Here is a 21,478-nt window from a genome sequence, read left to right as displayed (position 1 = left end):
TCAAACAAACATAGAAAAAAACTCTCAAAAAAAGTTAAAAAAAACTATATAAAACTGATTTATATTTGATAATATGTTTTAAAATAATTAAACTCACTTATAACTAAACTATTTATATTAAAATATTTTTAATATTAAAATAATAAATTTCGTTATTTTTAAATTATTATCACTTCTAAAATATATATTATTTTAGGTATTTACATCACATACTTTCTAAATTAATGTAAAAAGAACACAATATAAGTGTTTTAAAAAAAGTAAATTAAATTTTGTAAAGTAACCCCTAGGTAGTTTATTGATTTGAATCTAAGGAAAATGAATCCCAAATCTATTCATGGTCACATGGATGAATGAATAACAAATTGGAACAAAAAATAAAAGAAAATCATTTTTTAAGAGATTGGACATGGTTCATGTTATTCTCACCCATTTTGAATAAGTTTACATCTCCATTTATTTTGACCAAATATGCTTAATGGAAACTGGTTTCTATGGTGTGTAAAGAATAAATAATAAATAGGTAATAAAAATTCATTTATATATTTTTTATAGATTGTTTGGCCTATGTCAAGGAGAACAGCATACATAATTACTATTCAATTAAAAAAACTATTTTTATAATATAAATATTTGTTATGAGAGAAGTGAACAATGTTTCATTGCAGTGAAACAATATTCCTATGAACCAATTTTTTTTCTCAAAGTTGAGGTAACTGCAAATTCAGAACTTAATTAAAAACCAATCATTAAAAGGAGCAGTGCGAGCATACAATATACTTTATTTATAATTAAATAATAGTGTAATTTGCCTACATTATGATTCCATTAAAAGTAAACTCTTTAAATGGAATGAAATTCATACATAACCTAACCACTAACCAAACCGTGTAAAAAAGAAAGCTTTATATCTCAACCAATCAAAATTGAAACCTAAGTTTCTTTCTCTTGTTGTGTTGAACACAAGAGAAAAGGTGAAACCTAGTTAATTCGTGGTCACTGAGAAAAACTTGTCAAGGAAAACATACACTAAGAAGGGGAAAAAATTGATGTGAAGAAGAAATTGAACCCTAGAGTTGAGATTTGCAATTTCACACTGTTGCTTTGAGAGTGGAGTTGAATAGAGAGATTTTGAGGTTTCAAAAAATAAAGGGGCTCACGCCAAAAGCATTATTGCATTTGCATTTGCGTTTCATTTCCCCGCCCATAACAAATCAAAAAAGCACTCCTATTTTCCACTCAGACTTTCTCTCTCTCACTCTACAATCCATTGAGAAAATTAACAGTAAAAGGAAAAGTTTGTTGGCAAAGAAGCAGAATGATGGAGGAAGAAGAAGACCAGCAGAAGCTTCCAGATCTGGTGAAGGAGCTAGTTCACCGCTTGCTCTCCCAAAACCTCCCATCCAATTCCCCTCCTCTAAACCCTAACTCACCCGAATTCCGCAACTCTCTCCGCTACGCCCTCCGCATCCTCTCCAGCCGCCTCACTCCCTCCGTCGCTCCGGACGCCGCAGCCATCGCCGACTCCATCAAGCGCCGCCTCGCCACTCACGCTCGTTCCGCGGACGCCCTCTCCTTTGCCGACCTCTTCTCCAAATTCGCCTCCAAAGCCCAAAGCGTCAACAACAAATGGGCCGTCATCTACCTCCTAAAAATCATCTCCGAAGATCGCCACAAGACCGCCGCCATCCCCGCCACCACCACACCTCTCTTGCCCAACCTCGCTTTCTCCGAACCCGCTTCGAACAAGGGCTGGAGCAACGGCGTTTTACTTGTCTCCAAGGATCCCGAGAACCGCCGCGAAGTCGCGTTTCGGGAGTTCGTGAATTTGGTCAAGGAAGAAAACGAGGTGTTGGAAGAGGTTATCGTCAGGGACGTGCTCTATGCTTGCCAGGGGGTCGATGGTAGGTTTGTGAAATTCGAGAGTGATAGTAAGCGTTATGTGATACCCGATTCGGTTAGGGTTCCGAGAGCCACTAGGAGTATGGTTCATAACCTTTGTGAATTGGGTGTTTTGTTTCGGAAGGTTAGTGGTTACATTTCGCAGAGTATGGATCGGTTTCCCAATGAAGACGTGGGAACCGTGGGACAAGCTTTTTGTTCTGCTTTGCAGGATGAGCTTAGTGAGTACTACAAGTTGTTGGCGGTTCTTGAGGCTCAGGCTTCGAACCCGATTCCTCTGGTGTCCGAATCTGCGAGTTCTGGGAACTATCTATCGCTGAGGAGATTGGCGGTTTGGTTGGCTGAGCCGATGGTGAAGATGAGGCTGATGGCGGATTTGGTTGAGAAGTGTAGGGTTTTGCGCGGCGGGGCTATGGCGGGGGCGATTCATTTGCACGCACAGCATGGTGATCCGATGGTTCATGAGTTTATGAGGAGGTTGTTGCAGAGAGTGTGTTCTTCGCTGTTTGAGATGGTGAGGAGATGGGTTTTGGAAGGGGAGTTGGAGGATATATTTTCTGAGTTTTTCATTGTTGGGCAGCCTGTTAAAGCTGAATCACTTTGGAGAGAAGGGTATAGGCTTCATCATGCGATGCTTCCTTCGTTCATTCCGCCTTCACTTGCGCAGAGGATCTTGAGGACTGGCAAGTCGATTAATTTTCTTCGCGTTTGTTGTGAGGATCGCGGTTGGGCGGATGCTGCGACTGAGGTTATCACTGATAATGAAGTGACAGCAAGAAGAGGTGGTTTTGGGTATGGGGAAACCGATACCCTTGAGTTATTGGTAGATAAAGCTGCAAAAAGGATCGACAAGCATTTGTTGGATGTGATTTTCAAGAGGTACAAGTTCAAAGAACACTGTCTTGCAATTAAGCAGTATTTGTTGCTTGGCCAAGGTGATTTTGTGCAGTATCTTATGGATATTGTGGGACCTGACCTTTCTGAGCCAGCTAACACTATTAGCTCTTTCAAACTTTCGGGATTGCTGGAAACTGCAATTAGAGCATCTAATGCTCAGTATGAGGATCCTGACATTTTGGATAGGCTCAGGGTTAAAATGATGCCACATGAGAGCGGTGATAGAGGCTGGGATGTATTTTCGTTGGAATATGATGCAAGGGTTCCACTTGATACAGTGTTCACAGAGTCTGTGATGGCAAGGTATTTAAGAATTTTTAATTTTCTTTGGAAGCTTAAAAGAGTGGAACATGCGCTTACTGGTGCCTGGAAAACCATGAAACCAAACTGCATTACTTCTAATTCCTTTACAAGATTGCAACATGCAGTCAAGATGCAGTTAGTTTCAACATTGAGGCGCTGTCAGGTTCTTTGGGTTGAAATTAATCACTTCATTTCAAACTTACAATATTATATAATGTTTGAAGTGCTGGAGATATCATGGTCAAATTTTTTGGCGGAGATTGAAATAGCCAAGGATCTTGATGATCTACTTGCAGCTCATGAGAAATATCTACATTCTATTGTAGAGAAATCTCTCCTTGGAGACCTTTCCCAGTCTCTTTACAAGTCACTACTTGTAATATTTGATCTTATATTACGTTTTCGGAGCCGTGCAGATCGATTGTATGAAGGTATTCATGAGTTACAAGCAAGGTATTCATCTTACTTTTTAATTTTGTAAATCTTCTCTCACCTATTCACCCCTGAAAAACAAAAATATATTGCTACGCGTGACATTTGACCTTGTGTTTGTTTCAGAATCACTGAATCCTCCCTATCCTCTCGAGACCAGAATAAAACACGATCACGAAAGCAGTTGAATGATAAAAATGCAGATACAGGATCCTGGATTGTTGATGGGAGAAAAGCACTAACACAACGTGCTGGTGAATTTCTACGAAATATGGGACAAGATCTTGATGCAATTGCTAAGGAGTATTCATCATTGCAAGAGGAATTCATTTCTCAGTTGCCTGTACAGCAGCATGTTGATCTAAAATTTCTCTTTTTCCGTCTTGACTTCAACGAATTTTACAGGCGGTTATGTCCTAGCGTGTAGGAAATTTGTGAATAAGGTTGAGGGTCAGGCTGAGCATTGTTTTCTCATAAGGATACGGCATTGAAAGCTTTGCGACCAGCTAACTTCCATTGTGTGTTTGAGTGGAACAATTCTATTGTTGCTAACTTCCTTTGGACCAAGCATTCCATGGGTCATTATTTGACCATAGGTATGTTGGAAACCTTGACCTCCTCAATTTCTTTTTTCTTTGGAAAAATGTGACCTCTTCCTTCTCTACAGGTAGACACATTTTGAGATTTGCGAGATTGTTTGTTGCAGAAATGAAGCTATTAATATTCGATTGGATGCACGATGTGAGTAGTACAGACGTAAGTATCTGAATATCTAATGATTTAGCTATTTTTTGGGCAAAATTTTCAAGCTGTGCTTTTGGAGATTTGTTCATATGTATCCTAGATTTTGGTTGAATGAAGGTGATTGGAAAATCTAGTTTTTGTATTGTGTATTTCTTCTGGTCTACTATCTCTTCTCACTCTGCAGAGTGCTTGAGTTTTTTTGCCTTGTAGCAGTTAATATAAAGCCACATGTGAATCAAGTAGCAAGATGCTTACAATCGTTATACTTTATACCTGTTAAGGTAACATGAAAGTGCTTCTTTTTTATTTTCTTTTTGCTTTGTCTCTTCCAGTGTTGAAGAGTGAAACCTCATTTTGTTATTTCAGTAATAGCACTTACCACTAAATGAAAAGAGTTTGAGTTGAATAATTGCTTTGACTCATACTTAAGTATCAATGTAGTCATATTTCAACTTCGAAAACTGAGTGACGGAAACTCGTTACATTGCTTTTTAAAGAGTTCTTTATTATAGAGATTTATAACAAATCGGTATTTATTAGAGCTGTTGAATGTTTAGTAGGAAATTGCTGATTTGGCTGAAAATGTTGGAGGGGATTAAGCAACTTTAGGTGCTTGAAATTGTTGTGAGAATGTACAATGTACATGGTAAATGAATTATCATAGAGGATACTCGATGGCAATCGACTTAAGCCACTGATTTTTTTATGTTTTGGTATCATTAAGCTGCTGCTGATTGTTAAACCGAAATTTTATTTTGCCAATCAGTGATATTCTTTCTAACTTGGCGTAAAGATGCTTGACAAAAACTCCAGTTAAAGCAATTGACTAGTTGATAAAAAATGGAGTGCTTTTTGGAATTTTGTTGTCAATATTATAAGTTTTGAAGGTAAATATTTTTGGAAATTTGAGTTAGCTCAGTCTTGCACCAACACAAGGTTGAGTTCTTAAAGAAGGTTCAATAAAGCCCATGTTATTCGTGATTCAGATATTGTAGTTTTTGATTCCTGTTCTTTTGCAGATATTATGTGGATGAAGCAAAACCTTTCTCCTTCCCTAGTAGTAAATTAGTTGTTTGGACTAAAGTGAGATGTAAAACTAACTTGCTTAGTAATAATCTTGTTATGTTGCATATGCACTACCAAATACTTATTATTATCACTGTACAAGATTGACAGCTGGCACGTTGTCCATTCAATAAATAATATTGCTCTTCCCGTTTCTAGTACTTACAAAGAGAGCATATGATAAGCCAAGTTGTCCAGATGAGTATTGGGAAAGTCGTAACTGAAGAAAGGAGTGTAAATTGCATATAATCAAGCATCAAATCAAGGATATGTACGAGGGAATCAAAATAGTACGCGGACAAAAGGCGGGGTTCATAACAAATTTTTCTGGTGACTAAAGGATTATATCAACTCAAGGGTAAACTAGGAGTTCGTATCCTTTTAGCGTGGTACCGAATGTGTTTACCAGGCATGCTCTTTTGAGAGAGATGTGGACCAGGTGTCAAGTTTTAGAGGCACTTCTTTTGTTCAAGTGGTGGAAGTAAGGTGAAGTCTGTAGAATGTAAGTTTAGCTACAGGCTCGTTAATCCTAGCTGAGGTTAAAATTGGAAAAGTGCATTGAGTATTATTTGTAACAAAAAAAAAAACTATTCAAGCATAGGGGGATAATTTTCGAATGATGTTTTACGGTCTATGTGGAAAAAGGGTCAATAAGAAAATGAGTGGGCATACTATTCAAAATAGGATTTAGATGAATGAATTCTTGTGAGAAAGTTAAGTTAATGCCTATTTCAGAAGACAATGGTAAAAATGTGTGGAGATTCGGGAGAAGACAAATACAACCTTGATTTGGTCAGATAGGGTAAGCCCTACTGCCGGATGTACAAGTACACAAGTAACCACTAGGTGAAAGTAAAACCATTCAGAAAGATTTAGAGATCTTAGTATTTTGTCTTTATGTCTGAAACATGATTGATATAAAATATCATGTCAACATTTGATCGATGTAACCAGACAACCTCGTCGAATAGAAAAATGTCGAATTGCTATATAAGAGCCAAATTAGGTAAATCCCATTGATATCTACACGTGTTTCCTCTTTTATTAGTTTGTCTCCTGTATTTTGCTTTCACAAAACGTCATAATCTTTTACATCATAATAACTTGTGTAAATAATATCGTTCCCAATCCTTTAAGTAAAAGGGAGGAATATTGACGGTAAATGTCACCACCAATTGATAGATACCTTGTATGAAATAACTACCTTACGAAAAGGTAGAACTGTATTTGGAATCGGAGAATGTAATCAATATAAACTTCGTTCTGTAAAACCTCATTCTATATTTGTTTGACATTGTGTTTCTATATATTTTTTAGATGATGTCGGAAAAGATTAGGAGTGAAAACTGTAATTACGACTATTTCAAGGTAAACTAAGAGGTGAAGGGTTGGAACTTGGTCTACCTTTCTTTCCTCCTATGACTATTCGTCATTGTTACCATTTTGGGGCTATCACTTTCAGCCTTTATAGAAAGGTGTATTATTTTTTATGGTGTCACCAAATATTTGTCTGCCTTAAGTACACGTTCTCAAATTTACCGAATTTTTTACCAGCAGTAATAGATATGACATCATCCTTATTTTCTTCAGAAGGTATCCCTTTAATTCATTTTCCTTTTTTTAGCAGTTTTTTTGTAGGTTTAGTTCAGTCCTATTATAATGCGCCTAACAGTTTTGTTTGTTTGTACGTGATTAGCCGTGGTGCAAGTGAGGGAGTAGATGTAAAAGGAAAGGGTTGGTTTGGTCTAATGATTTGAGATGAAGAGGAGTGAAAGATATTATGGACCACCATTGCAATTATATTCCACCTTCAAAGAGAAATGCAAGGAAATATTCTGTTTCATTCAAGTTAAAAAAAGTATTTAATTTGTAATTTCAAACCACTATTTTTTAAAAGTAAACTGTTGACGGTTATCTAAGAACTTTTTTCTAATTAAATTTATTATGTTAGATATCGTTGTCCAATGATTTTTATTTTCAAGTATAAAATGATTTGTCACTATTTGTTGGGCAGTAACCCATGTAGTAACAATGAATTTTTTTAGACAAGATGTGATGTATTTAAATATTCATTCACACTATATATTTTCATAATTGTCTATATTATTAAAATTATACATTATTTATTATATCATACTAAATAATCATTTAAATTTTCTCTATGTTTTCACTCTTTTCATTCTTTTATTTTTCTAATTTAAACAATTTTACTTCCTACTCTATTGATTTATTTTTTATTTTCTCGCTTTTTGTTCTGACAAAAATAAGAGGCAAAGGTAAGAAATAAATATCTTATCGCTATGTATTTACTGGTGCATTTGAAAATGGTTTTAAGCCAAGTTACTGAGTCTTTGTTTGCTTCCATTGATTTCCTTTAGGCGAGGAAGGAACAACAAGTGAGTGGATCGTTTGCATAAACTGATTTGAAGAAATTTGTGCGGACCGATTTGTAGGAGTTGCAACGAGGACGTCTTTGCTCAAGTGAGGAGAAGCCATCTTACATGATATGCAAATACGATCTGGTACTTTAATGTTTTCATTGAAGGACCGAATCGGTTGTCTTCCCTCATGTTTTCATTCCTAGATTTTTTTTTTTTTTTCTTTGGGAGATGATGGATTGTAGAAGGATAAAAAGGGCCAAAAATCGATTCTGCAAAAGTATAGAATCCATTATATTCTATTAATTTGAGAAAATTGATTGTGTTGTAATATTAAAGCCAGAGAATCGACTCTCCTCTTTTCTCACGGATTCTTGTATATTAGTAAATCATTTTAAGAAATATGAATGGAGGATAATCAATTCTTCTCTCTCCGAATCGATGCTATTAAATTGTTTTGGGAAATATGAATAGAGAATAATCAATTTTCTTTTCTTCGAATTGATTCTCCTCCCAAGTGGGTACGTGCCTATCTTGGTTTTATACATGTATAATAATAATGATAGTAATAATAATAATTATAATAAACATAATAATATTAATAACTCACATTCATTTTAATATAATTAATACTAATTATATTTTATTTTAAATTACTTTTTCGACTAAGAGCAAAATGATAATTCTTTACTTTTACCCATTAAAATAATTTTTAATCTATGAAACTTACATTTACTAATTTACTAATTTTCAGAAGCGTTCATCTTTTTTTCCCAATAAATCCATGTTCCAATTCAAATACAACCTACGGCTGCTTGGCACTCTGGGAAATATTGATTTCGGTATATATTAAAACAAACGAAATAATACTAGAAAACTATATCAGAATTTTACAATAAGTAAACACCGTATAGATTCATATTCAAAGAAAACAAAAATATAAGTTAAATACATTATAATATTTTGGTTTAAAATTTAACTATACATCAGAAAATATATACAATCAATGTCCATTAACAAAATTATACCTAAAACAAAGAGAAAAACGACAAATAATTTACGTTAATTTGTTTACAATTGGTTAAGATTTATACAAAATCTTAATTATGTGTCTCGTTTCTTACTAAATGAGTATTTTCATTAATAGTAGTGTGTCAGAAGGATTGTGTCGGAAGCACTCCTCTTACATATTAGTATAGCTAAAATCAATTTATGTTAAACTTTAGGATAAAAATTTGCCATACCTTAAGTAGAGTTCAAAGGTGATGCAGGATCAATCTCCAATCTATTTCTAAGGTGAAAATATATACATAGGGAATTTAAGTAATCAGTTGATCACGATGAAACCATTTTTCCTCCCTTAAGCAGCTATTTTGACTACAAGGCCGGCCTGAGAGTGTTTTTGGGAGCACTAATCCAAGGGGTACCTGCAATGGCAAATCTCCACAATGCATTGACATGCTCTGGTGAAGCATATTGGATACCAACACGTGGACCAACCAATATGTTTTCCGGCTCTGGACCATCCAAGAGTTCTAAACCACCTGCATCATACACTTTTCAGTTTTCAAAAAACAAATGGATATCCATTTGTCAATTTTACATTTCAGACGCTTCAATTATAACTTGTAAGCTTACCAGCTGTATAGAGAGGATGGTTGGACCATTCCGTCGATAGACCCAATGCCTGACCAACCTAAGATTTGGGAGAACATTCACATTATTCTTATTAAAAAAATAAACTGAGATGTTTTAGATGTGCATGGACACTTCACAAGAAAAGAATTGTCATTCCCAACAATTCTAAAAGTCCTCATAAAAAACATGTTAAATGGTCAAGAAAAAGAGCAAAAATAAATGATGAACCCGTTTTCCTCCTACCCTTCTATCCTTCTCTAACTTTTCCCTTCCAGCAAGAATATGATAAATAGTAATTCTGCCATATACCAAAAGGTTGTGCAAATACAAATTCAATTTCACAAATGTTGAACCTTTCTAATCCATCATGTCATGTGAGATTTCTATACACTTAAAGGAGCCGAAGCACAATCTTTTAAAACTTACAGAGTCGGCCTATTTCAGAAATAGCCAAAATATGAAACATAACAAACTGGAAACAAAACAAGCATGTACAAAATCATAATCCATGAGTATCTACTGAAAATTATTAAGGTACAATTTCCATTTCCTTCTTTAATCTCAATGATATTTGTCAAGAAAGACGACGTGTCTGTATTGAGCCAAGAATCCAATTTCAATCCCCGTATTCTCTTACGATATTCAGAGTTAGCTCTTTCCATCTGCTTTCAACTGTCATGATTACCTTTTCCATTTCGTCATTGCAGGTGAAGCACTAGAATGTTCATATCTTTAGCTTGACAAGTCAAATGGCAGCGCAAAACTTTTAACCAAAACATCTTTCCTTAAGCATCTAAACAGGTGAATAGGAGGAAAGGAAAAGAACTAACCTTCCCAGGACCGGTAAGAAGTATAGGTTTCTCAGTTTTCAGACCTCGGCGCTGTTGAATGACATCGAATCCTGTGACATTGTCCAATAGTATAAAATAAATCTATGAATAACTTTATGCAGGCTTAAGTTATAATGAATAAAAGTACAGAATCGTCTGAAATGTTAGTGTTACTAATCTGAGGACCGAGAAGGGGAAAAAGAATGCTTAACTCACACTAAAACCTTCACCTTTTCAACTGGCCAGCCAGCTTCTTGCTTTAGATTAACAAGAGCGGTTGCATATACATTTTATCCACACACTTCTATTGATAGTCATGTGTGATACTCAACCAGTCTACAGTTTGTACCCAACCGAAATAAGCCAAAAGAATTTACAAGCTTGTGATGATTTATTCTTTTGCAGGCAACAAGACCAATACTCGGTCATCTCTCAAAGATTTCGTTTTCTTTCCCTTTTTTAGATAACTTGAAGAAAAAACTCCCTATAATACGTCACTTGAAAGACCAAGAACACCTAATGACACTTTATCCCTTATTCACTCTTAAACTGAATCGGTAACACAAAAATCTAATAAAGTGGCCTTGGAATTACGACACACCAAGCAACAGAATGGTTCATTTCATAGTAACCATAAATAACCTAAATACAGTATTTCACATTACCACTAATTGGAGCACAAGAGCGTATCAAAACAGCAGCGCCAGCTCCTTCCTTATCCGCCACCACATTCAGCATCATGTGAAGACCATAGCAAAGATAAACATATGCATGCCCACCAGCTCCAAACTAAAAAATAGACACAAACATACACCAATCTTACTCTAGGCAACTCTAATTAGCATTTAGAGATTCAAGGTGAGAATAAAGGCGCAATCTTACAACAGGGGCAGTTCTTGAAGTGACACCAAAACGACCGTGACAAGCCGTGTCGTTTGGTCTATACGCTTCAACCTGTCTGCCATTGATTCCGCGTTAAATCGCAATAAAGCCAAACGACAAAGTTGCATGCTTCGTAATGGGAATAGTATATACCTCGGTGATCCGAAGAACGACGTCGTCTCGGCGAAGAAACTTTCCCAGTAAACGTGGGGCAAGGTCCAGGGCATCGATTTGGAAGAAATCGCGTGGCAAGATTTTCATTTCAACGGGAGAAGTGTCTGGTTCCGGTGATGGGTTGCGTTTGACTCGGAGCGAACGCCGAACCGGTTCAGTTTGTTGAACCGGTAACCTGGATTTGGCAACCCGTTTGAAACGCTGGTTGCGCTTCATTACGGTGCCACGGAAACGGAAGGAGGCAAATACGTCAGAGTCAGAAGACGGAGAAGCTGAGTTGCGCTCCAACGGCGTTTTGGTGGGGATGGAGAGTGCCGACGACATGCCGCATATGCCTTTCTTTACTTCTCTATCTCATTCTCTCCTTTTCAAAATAATCATAGTTTTATTTATTTTTTAAATTTGTTAAATTTGTTTAGGCAAAAAATCAAGAAAACATTAGAAGAAGAAATTAATGCATTTAAAGTTTGTATTGTTAAAATTGTTGATGTTGACACATATTGAGTTGTGTTTATCCTTACTAGATGGAACATCATTCTTTATACTTTAAAATGTTCTAGGATATAAACATGCCTTTAGTCATTTTGCATTTGAAAATATGAATTATATAATTTGTCTTAGTGAAAATAGAAAATATGTGAATTTTTACATTTATATTAATGAAATAGTTGATGTCTAGTTTATCTTATCTAATTCCAAATTTTTATTTTATAGAAGTGAGACATTGAATAATGATTGGTATAAAATGTTGGTAAGCAAAATAGGACAATTAGGTAAATTATATTTTTATAAACATTAGAGTAAATATTAGGCTTCTTTATGATGTAGAAAAGCTGACAAAACAATATTTTCATATGCGTGTAGTTTCACTGTCCTTAACGTCATGATGTATTATGCAAGTTTCTCACGAATTTCTGAGGATCTCAGAACTAGCAATGATATCTAAAAAGAGTATAAAATGACTCATAATAATTTTAAAAGAGGAAAAGATGATGAAACTAAGAAGAGAGGATAATGAGATATAACGAAAAATAATAATGAATTTGGTGTGTCTTGGAATGGAGGAAGAACTCTCTATTTATAGAATTAGAAAATAATCAATTAAATAAAAAAAATTAAAAATCATAAAAATTTAAAAGGTTACAGCAATTAAAATAATTTGAACCTTGCTACTTAAAAATATTATCGTTTATCAATTAATAAAAATATGAACGTTGTAAAACGTTTAAAACCAACCTTTGACTTTTGCAATATTATAACACTTTATTCAAATATTAGTCCTAATGCAATTTTTAGAAACAAAAATATAAGTGTTGAAACACATATTTGAATATTTTCTTTCATTTGTATAGTTTTACTTAAAGAAAGGTAAATAGAATCATAATATGCTTTTGTCAATGTAAGTTTAGTTTTGTATTCATAAAACTTTGGTTAATATTTTTTTTTCTTAAACTTTCACTTTTTGTATATAAATAATATAGGAGTTTATCTCTAATTTGAAAATGAAAATCATCTCGATATCTTATAACACAAGAAAGGATGTAAAGTAAATTGAAAAAAGGATTGTTTCTAAATTTCGCATAATTGACATGAAACATTCTTTAAAGAAATCATTAGCTTTAAAAATAGAAGGTTTAATTAGAGTTTTAAAATATTTTGAAAAACTTTCTTAAATAAGCCAATTAAATATTGATAGGATTATATAATGATTTTAAAATCAACGTTTTAAAATGATAGTCAATAGAATAACTTAAGTAACAGAAAAAAGTTCATATTAACTCACCCGAAGTGTGTTTGACCTTCACAACTAATAGATGGTTCCATTAATTACACATAATTACAAGTATTATATCTCTTAACTTCTTTTGAATTTTAAGCATACACAAAAATAATAGATTTTCTACTAATCTCCTTTGAGATTAAACGACAAATACACAATATTTCTTAAAACTATATGATAAAAGTTACTTTTACTAGGTGATTATGTTACTTACTTCTAAGTCTAAACTTTACTAAGTGAAGAATCTACAAAGAAAATCTCTTCATGTTTAGTTTACTAAATGCATTAATTTAAACTAATACTTAGAGGATTTAAAGTTTTCTTTACATGCAATATTTATTTAAGATATATGTACTTTATTTCATTTCACTAGTCATTTTTATACACATTTCTTTTTATATGCGTCTTAAATCAAATTATTGAAATTGTGATTTGTTTATTATTTGTGTCATCACCTTTTAAAACATATTTGACTTTAAATTGATATTTTTGTTGTTGTTATACTTAAATGCCTCAAAAGGGATATTTATTTTTGTTACTTATATATTGTTTTGAAAACACCAATTTGAATATATAAAGTAGGTGGATTTTTTTCAAAATCATCCTTATGGTGTGTTTGAAGTAATTTTGTAACTTTTAAATGTTTTCGCACTTAACTAATGCACAATATTTTTTCTGTAATAAAGATTGGTCACTTAAAGTGAAAGATAGACATGGTTTAGTTTTAATTACCCACAAATGTAAATAAAAGCATTTTTGAAATGAAAAATAATTTCATATAAAAATGAAAAGTAGTAATGAGGTTGAAGTAAAACTGAAATGTAAAGCAACCCAGCCCAATAGAAGAAGAAACTAGACCCTTCTCTCAAGTGATTCTAGACCTTTCCACACTTTTAAGACGTTATATAACCATAACAACGAAAACCCTTATTCTCTAACCATTCATTACAACAAAGCAAAGCACGCAATTACGATGGCTCGTTACGGCGAGGGCGACAAACGGTGGATCGTGGAGGACCGCCCCGACGGCACCAACGTCCACAACTGGCACTGGGCGGAGACCAACTGTCTCGAATGGTCCAGAACACTCTTCTCTTCCCTCCTCTCCAACCTCACAATTCTTGACGGCGAGGGGAATCTTTTCATCAAAACCACCTCACTCCGCTCCCTCGACGGCGAGGCCTACATCAACATCCGCAAGGGAAAGATCATCCCCGGCTACGAGATCAGCCTCACGCTCAATTGGCACGGCGAGGCCAAGGACTCCAACGGAGCTTCGCTTCTCCAAGTCGAAGGCGCCGTCGAAATTCCCTACATATCCGACGAGAATGCCGACGAGGATCCCGAGCTCAGAATCACCGTCAACGACGAAGGACCGGTAGGGAAGAGGATCAAGGACGCAATGCTTTCCAAGGGGAAGCCTTTGATCTTGGAGAAGGTTAGGGTTTGGGTGCAGAGCATGGCCAGAGGCGGTCCTGTTAAGGACGAATTGGAGAAGAAGCCAGCGCCGTCTCCGTCTCCGTCGCCATCACCGGCGCGGCCTGCGCCGTCTCCGTCACCGCCCACTACGGCTGCGCCGAAGAAGGAAACTTCGACGTCTACGAAGAAGAAGGAGAAGAAGGGAGTGAAGAGTATCAGTATGACTGAGAGGTTCAATTGCAGGGCGAAGGACTTGTATGAGATATTGATGGATGAGAATAGATGGAAGGGTTTCACGCAGAGCAATGCGAGGATTAGTAAAGAGGTTGGTGGTGAGTTTAGCATTTTTGATGGATCGGTGACTGGAACTAATTTGGAGTTGCAGGAGGGTAAGTTGATTGTGCAGAAATGGAGGTTCGGAAGCTGGAACGATGGAGTTCAATCCACAGTAAGTATTTTGCTTTTTATGTTAACTATTAGGAAAAAAAAGCCAAATAACTAAATTTCACACAACTTACAGTATGGTAATACCGATACGTGTGTATTTGCAGGTGAGGCTTGTGTTTGAGGAGCCTGAAACGGGTGTTACGGTTGTTAAGCTGACTCATTCTGATGTGCCTGAAGAGGACAGGTGACTGTTTGTGTGCTTGGAATTGGTCTTATGGAAGTTATGTTTTTGTTTGGTTTGATTTTGCTAAGGTGGTTTGGTTTCCGATTGATACAGGTATGGAAATGCAACTGTTGCGGAGAACACCGAAAGGGGGTGGCGGGATCTTATCTTCCAAAGGATACGTGCGGTTTTTGGTTTTGGAATTTGAGATTTTGTGATTGTATTCCCTGCATCATGGAGCTAGCTGATTTTCATTTGATATTCATTAGTAAGGAAAGATTAATTCATGGATAATGTGACATTAATGGATAATGCATCTTCGTTTGTGCAATTACATATCTGGTTTGAGTGTTATCTGTGACTAATGTCAGTTGTCATTCGATGAATAAGTTGAAATCTGAGAAGTCACCTTGCTTCAAGTTATACCACACTCGAAATATAGAATTTAGAGACTATTGTTTTCTTGTGTTTTTGACTGGATCAGATAATCCTGATATAGGAAATTTTGATAATTTAACTATGCTTTCGTGTTAATGTAATGGCAGTTCTGTTTTTTGTATTTTGGCATTTCGTTTTCTGTGGCATTTGGATATGCAGTTTTAGAAATTTACAGAGACCCTCATACCTCAATCTTCAAGTTGCAGATAGTCGGAGACGTTTTGTTATGAACCATAGCTTTAATGTATAAGTGTAAAATAAGTAATTTAAGCAATACTAAACACTGTTAATTAGCATCAATCATCCTTGGTAAATTAGATGATATACTATGAAGGTGATTAGCAGAAGATATTGTGAATTGTGACTTTTTATGCCTGGTGTAATGAAATAAAGTGGCCCTTTTCTGTCATGCTGCTGTTGGAATGTTGGTGCAGAACGTCTGCGGAAGCATATCATTTAAATCTTTGTTTCAAATCTCAATTTGCTCGGTACTTCTGTTTGTCAGTACAGAGCTATGCAATTTCTGAATGTTGAATATAATCTCAGTTGACAAAGCGTAATGCCTAAGTCTATTTTAGTGACACATATTAACACGACAGTTCATTAATATTTAAATGTTTAATTAATTTTAATAATTGTAAAAGTAAAACCTACCTAAGTAACTAACTCGTTGAAAATGATTCATGAATACGGAAACAACACTGCAATTACCAAAGTATGATTTTCATAATTGAAGCTCCTCAGACTGATTCATGAACATATAATCTTTCGGTATTGGTTTTTGGTATATGCTAGTGTGTCTATAGTGTAAAAAAAATTAAAGAAATATTTGCTTTACAAGAATTATTATTCACTAGTGTTTTTTTGTTGTTGATAATTATTTTACTTTAAGATAATGATTAAATTTAAATAAATAGTTATTTGAAGTTTACAATGAAAAAATAATTATATTTAATTTAAAAATAAGTAAATTTTAAATAAATGTTTATTTATATTTAAAGGGTTAAAGATGGTAAAAATGTGTGTATACAAAAAAAAAAGAAATTTCTATATTAATGAGATAGAGGAATAATTTTTATTTACTATTCTAATCTCAACCTGAAGAAAATGTATGTTAAAGTGTGAATTCATTCACAAAAAATTAAGAATTAATATTTTTAAAGGAATTTAGCTCAGAACGAAAGTAAAAAAATTGATTCGTCGCCTGAGAGATTCGAACTCTCGCGGGGAAACCCCATGTACTTAGCAGGCACACGCCTTAACCACTCGGCCAAAGCGACTTTTTTGAAAGATTATTCTTATATGCGTACTTGACGCTTGGGTATTCAATCACCTAATCTTTATGGTTGAAACTAAGGACCAAAACCAGATTCAGCTCCAAATCCACCTCTTGAAAGTAAATAAAAAACCAATTATTAAAACATGAATTTTTAGCAATCAACAACATGTACAAGGTAATTGTCAATGTGCTTCCCTCAACTCCATTTTTAATAATATTTTTCTGTCACTAATAGAAAACAATTGCAAGTTTTTAACTTGGTATTATTCCTCTAATGCGTGAGAGGGAGGGACAAACACCGAGCATCTTCTTTTCCCAGTTAAATTTCTTTCAGCTATGGTACAGAATTCCATTAATATATATATAACCTACAACTACATGCAGTTGCCAACATACAAAAAGTATTAACAAGAAAGATATATAAATTGGAAGACTAGTTTCTTCAATTGTAACTTTTGTTGTCTCTTGTTTTTCTGAGGAAACAGAAGTATCATAAGAACTTTTGGATCATTTCTCTGACTTCTTCAGTAACTAGCCAGGCCTTATGGCCCCCAATCACTTCTGCCTTCATCTCTCCATCTTTCCACAGCTGCAAACAATTCAAGTTCTCTCTTTATTTTCCTATGCATATCCAAATCATCCTTTTCTAGTCACAAAAAATACTTTCTTTTAATGTTACCACATACAAAAATTAACTTAATGAGAGAACGCACCTGAATTGTTGGCATTTTCTGTATATTTCAGAACAACAGAACAAACAACAGTCACAACGAGCACACAACATCATGGAACATCCTTTTACTGAAATAATTAAGAATGAAGATCCATACTTACAGATATGTTTCCTCTCTTGACTAGAGTCTGGGGTACTTTATTCACATCCACGTAATAAAATTTGACTCTGAAACATCCAAGGATGAGATAACAAAGGAATGATTAGCAACATTAATTTGCTTTGGATTAACAAGACACAATGGATTCATAGACAGTCTTTTCAAATGTCATTTTTTGTGTATAATGTTCGAACAACTGAGAGCAATAAACTTCTATTTAGCTGAGTCTAGTGTTCACTTCAAATGTTATATGCAGCTATACAGGACTGATATCAGATTAACATAGTTTTGACTTAAAGGAAAATATTAAGAGTCATCTAACTGAAGAAGACACAATGAGTAGTTTACTTATCGAGATATTCAGCTGCTAATTTTTCCAACTTGGGCTTCAAATAGATGCATTTCCGACACCAAGTAGCCATCCTGCATTACAAAAATAATCAAAAGAACATATATATCCTCGAAATTACTGTATAATTTACTTTTTACTTGAGAGAATAACACAAGTTGTTGTGAGTAGGAACCAATCAATGAGGATAGGTTGTGAGTTGTCGTGGGCAAGAAGAAGAATTTGATCGAGGTGGTCGGAATCAGTGATTTCTTCCATCTCAACTTCACTTGGTTTTGACAAATCTGGCCACATAGCTTCCACGCGAAAATTTCTTCTTTTCATCTTCCTTTCTCTCTTTCTGCTTCCAACCCATATGTTCCCACACCCACCACTCCTGCGACAAAACAGATACCCTCTCCCACTCACCAAGCACTGTGCCCACTGTTCATCTCTCTGATAAACCTCTCCGTAAAGAAACTGTGAACACGCCCCTATTACAGACATACCCTTTTGCACTCCAAGCTATGATCTTTACAACGCACAAGCCGATCAAGAAAATGGTCTTCTTTATTGCTAAGGGAAAAGGAACACTATCATTCTACCTGGTTTCTTAGGTTTGGGTTACAGAGTATGGACTCAGGTGCTGATCTGGGATTCTGTGAACCTGAATTGGTGAAATTCAATAAATAGTGTTTAGTTTTAATAAGAAAAAGTTGGGGAAAATGGCGCAACGCAAGGGGAGGCTTATCCAGAAGGTGTGTTAAGAAAGACATGGAAAAAATATATATAGAAATTCGAAGGATAAAGAATTTTTGGCCCAAGCATTTCGGATATATAGAAATTGGAAGACTGGTTTATTTTATAAGGCATTTCAATGGGAGAGTTTGAAGATGTTGATTTCACACTTTCTTATTTTGGTACATCAAGTAGAGATCCACACTCTATAATTGAAACTTATTATTAAGTTTGAGTTTTAATTTAGGAGTGATTTTGGAAGTGAATTTGAAGAGAAAGAGAAGTGAAAGTGTAGTTGTTTAAATTATAAAAAAGATAATGAGAAATGAAGAGATATGAAATGAAGTTAATAAATAATGTGATACATTAAAAAATTAATAGCAATAGAATAATTATGATTTTATCATTGAATATAAAAAAGTGACTTAAAATAAAATATAATATTACAAAATATGTTAGAATGAAATGTGATATATTTTTTAAAATAAAGAAATTGAAAAGCATGAAATTATATTAAATTAAAATAAAATGTTGACAATTAGTTTAAATAAAATTAAGTATTAATTTGAATTAAGGTCGCACACGATGTTTTAATATAGTTAATTGTATTTAATGGCTATTTTAAAAGAATGTAGGAGTGTAGAAAGAAAGTATGAGTAGCAGAAAGTACTTAATTTCCTTCATTGTAAGAAGTTGGCCTTGTAGAATTGCTTCGAATGGGCTGGTATTGCATAACAGTTTCCCACTAATAACTAACACTAGTTTAATGGGAACAAATTGTTTTATACTTCAGCATATACTTCATATTCTTAATAACGAAAACAATCTTTTCACAATCATTGATGTGTATTATTATATTATTAAAATGAAGCAGTCAAAATAAATGCTATTTTACATAGATGTAAAAGTATAAATTTTTTTATTATTCATTCATCTTGTTCGTGTCAATCCTTAAATTTTTATATATATATGGTTTACTATCGTGCATAGGTCTGTTTTTTCAGTGGATACATTTTAGTAATGTGTATCAGATTTTAGTAGACAAAAATACTCTTATATATCATGATTATAAGTTTTAAGGTTAAAGGTATTTTAATAATTTTCATTCTCAAAACTAAAAAAAAGAAACCTCCAAAACTTTTACAGAGCTCTTTCATTCCTTTCAACCCTTTCTCTTTCATATCTCTCACTCTAACATTTTCTTTGTCATCTCTACTGTAGTCCAATTGAAAAAATCAGAAACACTTGTCGTTAAACAATTTGTCTTTGTAAAGAGTTGAGCATTGACATATTCACCTTCAGGCAAAGGTTCATTCAAGATCTCTTCAATTTCACCATCTTCACTAACCTCTCCAATTTCATCATTTGCATATATTGAATCATCATCTCTAAAAAAATCCCTCCAGGTTATCAATTCCTTCGGATGTCATTATGCTTGTGAAAATTAGATAAAATTATATACGATAAAAATTATAAAATGAAAATTTATTATAAAATCATTTTTTGTAAGAAATTGTTTAACAACAACTTTTTTGATTTTTTCCAGGCCAATTACCAATTCATTTGATGTCATTATGCTTGTGAAAATTAGACAAAATTAGATAAGACAAAAATTATAAAATGGAAACTCATTATAAAATCATTTTTTGTAAGAAATTGTTTAACAACGAGTATTTCTGATTTTTTCAAGATCAATTGCCAATTCCTTGTGAAAATTAGATAAGACAAAAAATTACAAAATGAAAACTTATTATAAAATTATTTTTTGTAAGATTGTTTAGCTGTCAGTGTTTCTGATTTTTTTACAGTAGGGACTACCATACGATGACAGAGAAAATATTGGAGTGAGAAAGACATTTGGGACTACCATACGATGATAGAGAAAATATTGGAGTGAGAAAGATGAAAGAGAAAGGGTTGAGAGGAAGGAGGGAGGTGAACAAAAGTTTGAGTTTTTTCTTTCAGTTTTGAGAATAAAAATTATTAAAATACTCTTAACCTTAAAACTTAGAATCCAAACAGTTGTACACGGCAAATATATATATATATATATATATATATATATATATATATATATATATATATATATATATATATATATATATATATATATATATATATATATATATATATATATATATATATATATATATATATATATTCTTGTTTAGGTGGAACAACCATGTATTATAAATATACAACTACCGATAAAAGAAATAAGAGATTAATACAACTACCGATAATCTAGTGAAAGAAATAAGAGATTAAACATTAAATTATTATATAAAATGATACAAGGCTATGAACATGCAAAATTTAGAGATCGCTAAAATTTAATGATAAATAAACATTTGAATTGAAGATTCTAAACTCTGATTGTTTATTATATGAATATATATGTGTTAACGTAAGTTATTTGGAATCATTGTTTATTATATGAATATATTTGTGTTAACGTAAGTTATTTGGAATAATGTGAGTTTAGAGATTGTGTAAAGATAATATACTTTAACAACATTTTTTTAACAACATTTTAACATCATTTACATGTCATTTTGTTATTGGTTCATGTTAATATATGATTATTATTATTATTAATATTATTATTATTATTATGTATAATCACAATCAATCTAATAGAATCTTAGGATTGTTTTGGAATTACATTGATAGCCAAGTGCACAATTATTTAGTCCATTAGCTTCAAATATTGACTGATGTCATTTGATTAGTTGACATGTTAATTGAAGTTTTAAAGATATTTCAAATCATCATACAATAAATAATAGACTGTGTAAAAATACTGAT

At 33.6% G+C, this 21,478-nt stretch overlaps 4 protein-coding genes and 1 non-coding gene across 17 annotated transcripts; 2 read left to right on the top strand and 3 right to left on the bottom strand.

The window, feature by feature from the left end:
- The first annotated feature begins 944 nt into the window (after positions 1-944).
- LOC108329016 (gamma-tubulin complex component 3) lies at positions 945-8,099 on the top strand. Of its 10 annotated transcripts, none has more exons than XM_052872222.1 (4): positions 945-3,555; positions 3,661-4,130; positions 4,241-4,290; positions 7,722-8,099. In XM_052872222.1, the coding sequence occupies exons 1-2, from the start codon at positions 1,319-1,321 to the stop codon at positions 3,959-3,961; spliced, it is 2,538 nt and encodes an 845-aa protein (XP_052728182.1). In that variant the 5' UTR covers positions 945-1,318; the 3' UTR covers positions 3,962-4,130; positions 4,241-4,290; positions 7,722-8,099. The 10 variants fall into 10 exon arrangements, with proteins under 10 accessions (XP_052728182.1, XP_017418474.1, XP_017418473.1 ...); XM_017562985.2 differs by having other exon boundaries at positions 4,202-4,290; positions 7,722-8,098; XM_017562984.2 differs by lacking the exon at positions 7,722-8,099 and adding an exon at positions 7,040-7,714 and having other exon boundaries at positions 4,202-4,290.
- An 834-nt stretch (positions 8,100-8,933) lies between these two features.
- LOC108329018 (DNA-3-methyladenine glycosylase) lies at positions 8,934-11,621 on the bottom strand. 2 transcript variants are annotated; one of them, XM_017562989.2, is made up of 6 exons: positions 11,225-11,620; positions 11,072-11,143; positions 10,855-10,978; positions 10,190-10,260; positions 9,360-9,417; positions 8,934-9,265 (listed from the first exon to the last, which is right to left on the bottom strand). In XM_017562989.2, exons 1-6 carry the CDS (start codon positions 11,567-11,569, stop codon positions 9,099-9,101), a joined length of 837 nt encoding a protein of 278 aa, XP_017418478.1. In that variant the 5' UTR covers positions 11,570-11,620; the 3' UTR covers positions 8,934-9,098. The 2 variants fall into 2 exon arrangements, with proteins under 2 accessions (XP_017418478.1, XP_052728179.1); XM_052872219.1 differs by lacking the exon at positions 11,072-11,143 and having other exon boundaries at positions 11,225-11,621.
- A 2,324-nt stretch (positions 11,622-13,945) lies between these two features.
- Positions 13,946-15,385, top strand: LOC108327826 (uncharacterized). The gene is made up of 3 exons (XM_017561543.2): positions 13,946-14,892; positions 14,996-15,075; positions 15,169-15,385. Exons 1-3 carry the CDS (start codon positions 13,999-14,001, stop codon positions 15,260-15,262), a joined length of 1,068 nt encoding a protein of 355 aa, XP_017417032.1. The 5' UTR covers positions 13,946-13,998; the 3' UTR covers positions 15,263-15,385.
- Positions 15,386-16,690: 1,305 nt separating this feature from the next.
- Positions 16,691-16,772, bottom strand: TRNAS-GCU (transfer RNA serine (anticodon GCU)). Its single transcript has one exon. It is a non-coding gene; the product is annotated as a tRNA-Ser (tRNA).
- A 231-nt stretch (positions 16,773-17,003) lies between these two features.
- Positions 17,004-18,708, bottom strand: LOC108328100 (thioredoxin-like 3-1, chloroplastic). Of its 3 annotated transcripts, none has more exons than XM_017561894.2 (5): positions 18,129-18,702; positions 17,953-18,027; positions 17,606-17,672; positions 17,485-17,502; positions 17,004-17,360 (listed from the first exon to the last, which is right to left on the bottom strand). In XM_017561894.2, the coding sequence occupies exons 1-5, from the start codon at positions 18,437-18,439 to the stop codon at positions 17,262-17,264; spliced, it is 570 nt and encodes a 189-aa protein (XP_017417383.1). In that variant the 5' UTR covers positions 18,440-18,702; the 3' UTR covers positions 17,004-17,261. The 3 variants fall into 3 exon arrangements, with proteins under 3 accessions (XP_017417383.1, XP_017417384.1, XP_052728178.1); XM_052872218.1 differs by having other exon boundaries at positions 17,174-17,392; positions 18,129-18,708; XM_017561895.2 differs by lacking the exon at positions 17,485-17,502 and having other exon boundaries at positions 18,129-18,707.
- Between the last annotated feature and the right edge of the window lie 2,770 nt (positions 18,709-21,478).

The sequence above is a fragment of the Vigna angularis genome, chromosome 2, assembly GCF_016808095.1.
Source record: "Vigna angularis cultivar LongXiaoDou No.4 chromosome 2, ASM1680809v1, whole genome shotgun sequence".
NCBI classification, from domain to species: Eukaryota; Viridiplantae; Streptophyta; class Magnoliopsida; order Fabales; family Fabaceae; genus Vigna; species Vigna angularis.
The sequence above is the reverse complement of the archived record's forward strand: the minus strand, read 5'-3'. Positions and strand labels throughout refer to the sequence as shown.

Excerpts from the sequence above, each read along its gene's own strand:
- LOC108329016 (XM_052872222.1), top strand. The coding sequence starts at position 1,319 with ATGATGGAGGAAGAAGAAGACCAGCAGAAGCTTCCAGATCTGGTGAAG. Across the intron at positions 3,556-3,660 it reads ATTCATGAGTTACAAGCAAG|AATCACTGAATCCTCCCTAT; the intron begins GTATTCATCTTA and ends TGTTTGTTTCAG.
- LOC108329018 (XM_017562989.2), bottom strand. The coding sequence starts at position 11,569 with ATGTCGTCGGCACTCTCCATCCCCACCAAAACGCCGTTGGAGCGCAAC. Across the intron at positions 10,979-11,071 it reads CTTCAAGAACTGCCCCTGTT|TTTGGAGCTGGTGGGCATGC; the intron begins GTAAGATTGCGC and ends TCTATTTTTTAG. Across the intron at positions 10,261-10,854 it reads CTCTTGTGCTCCAATTAGTG|GATTCGATGTCATTCAACAG; the intron begins GTAATGTGAAAT and ends ACAATGTCACAG.
- LOC108328100 (XM_017561894.2), bottom strand. The coding sequence starts at position 18,439 with ATGTCTGTAATAGGGGCGTGTTCACAGTTTCTTTACGGAGAGGTTTAT. Across the intron at positions 18,028-18,128 it reads CAACCTATCCTCATTGATTG|GATGGCTACTTGGTGTCGGA; the intron begins GTTCCTACTCAC and ends TTTGTAATGCAG. Across the intron at positions 17,673-17,952 it reads GCAGCTGAATATCTCGATAA|AGTCAAATTTTATTACGTGG; the intron begins GTAAACTACTCA and ends TGGATGTTTCAG.
- LOC108327826 (XM_017561543.2), top strand. The coding sequence starts at position 13,999 with ATGGCTCGTTACGGCGAGGGCGACAAACGGTGGATCGTGGAGGACCGC. Across the intron at positions 14,893-14,995 it reads ACGATGGAGTTCAATCCACA|GTGAGGCTTGTGTTTGAGGA; the intron begins GTAAGTATTTTG and ends GTGTATTTGCAG. Across the intron at positions 15,076-15,168 it reads GATGTGCCTGAAGAGGACAG|GTATGGAAATGCAACTGTTG; the intron begins GTGACTGTTTGT and ends CGATTGATACAG.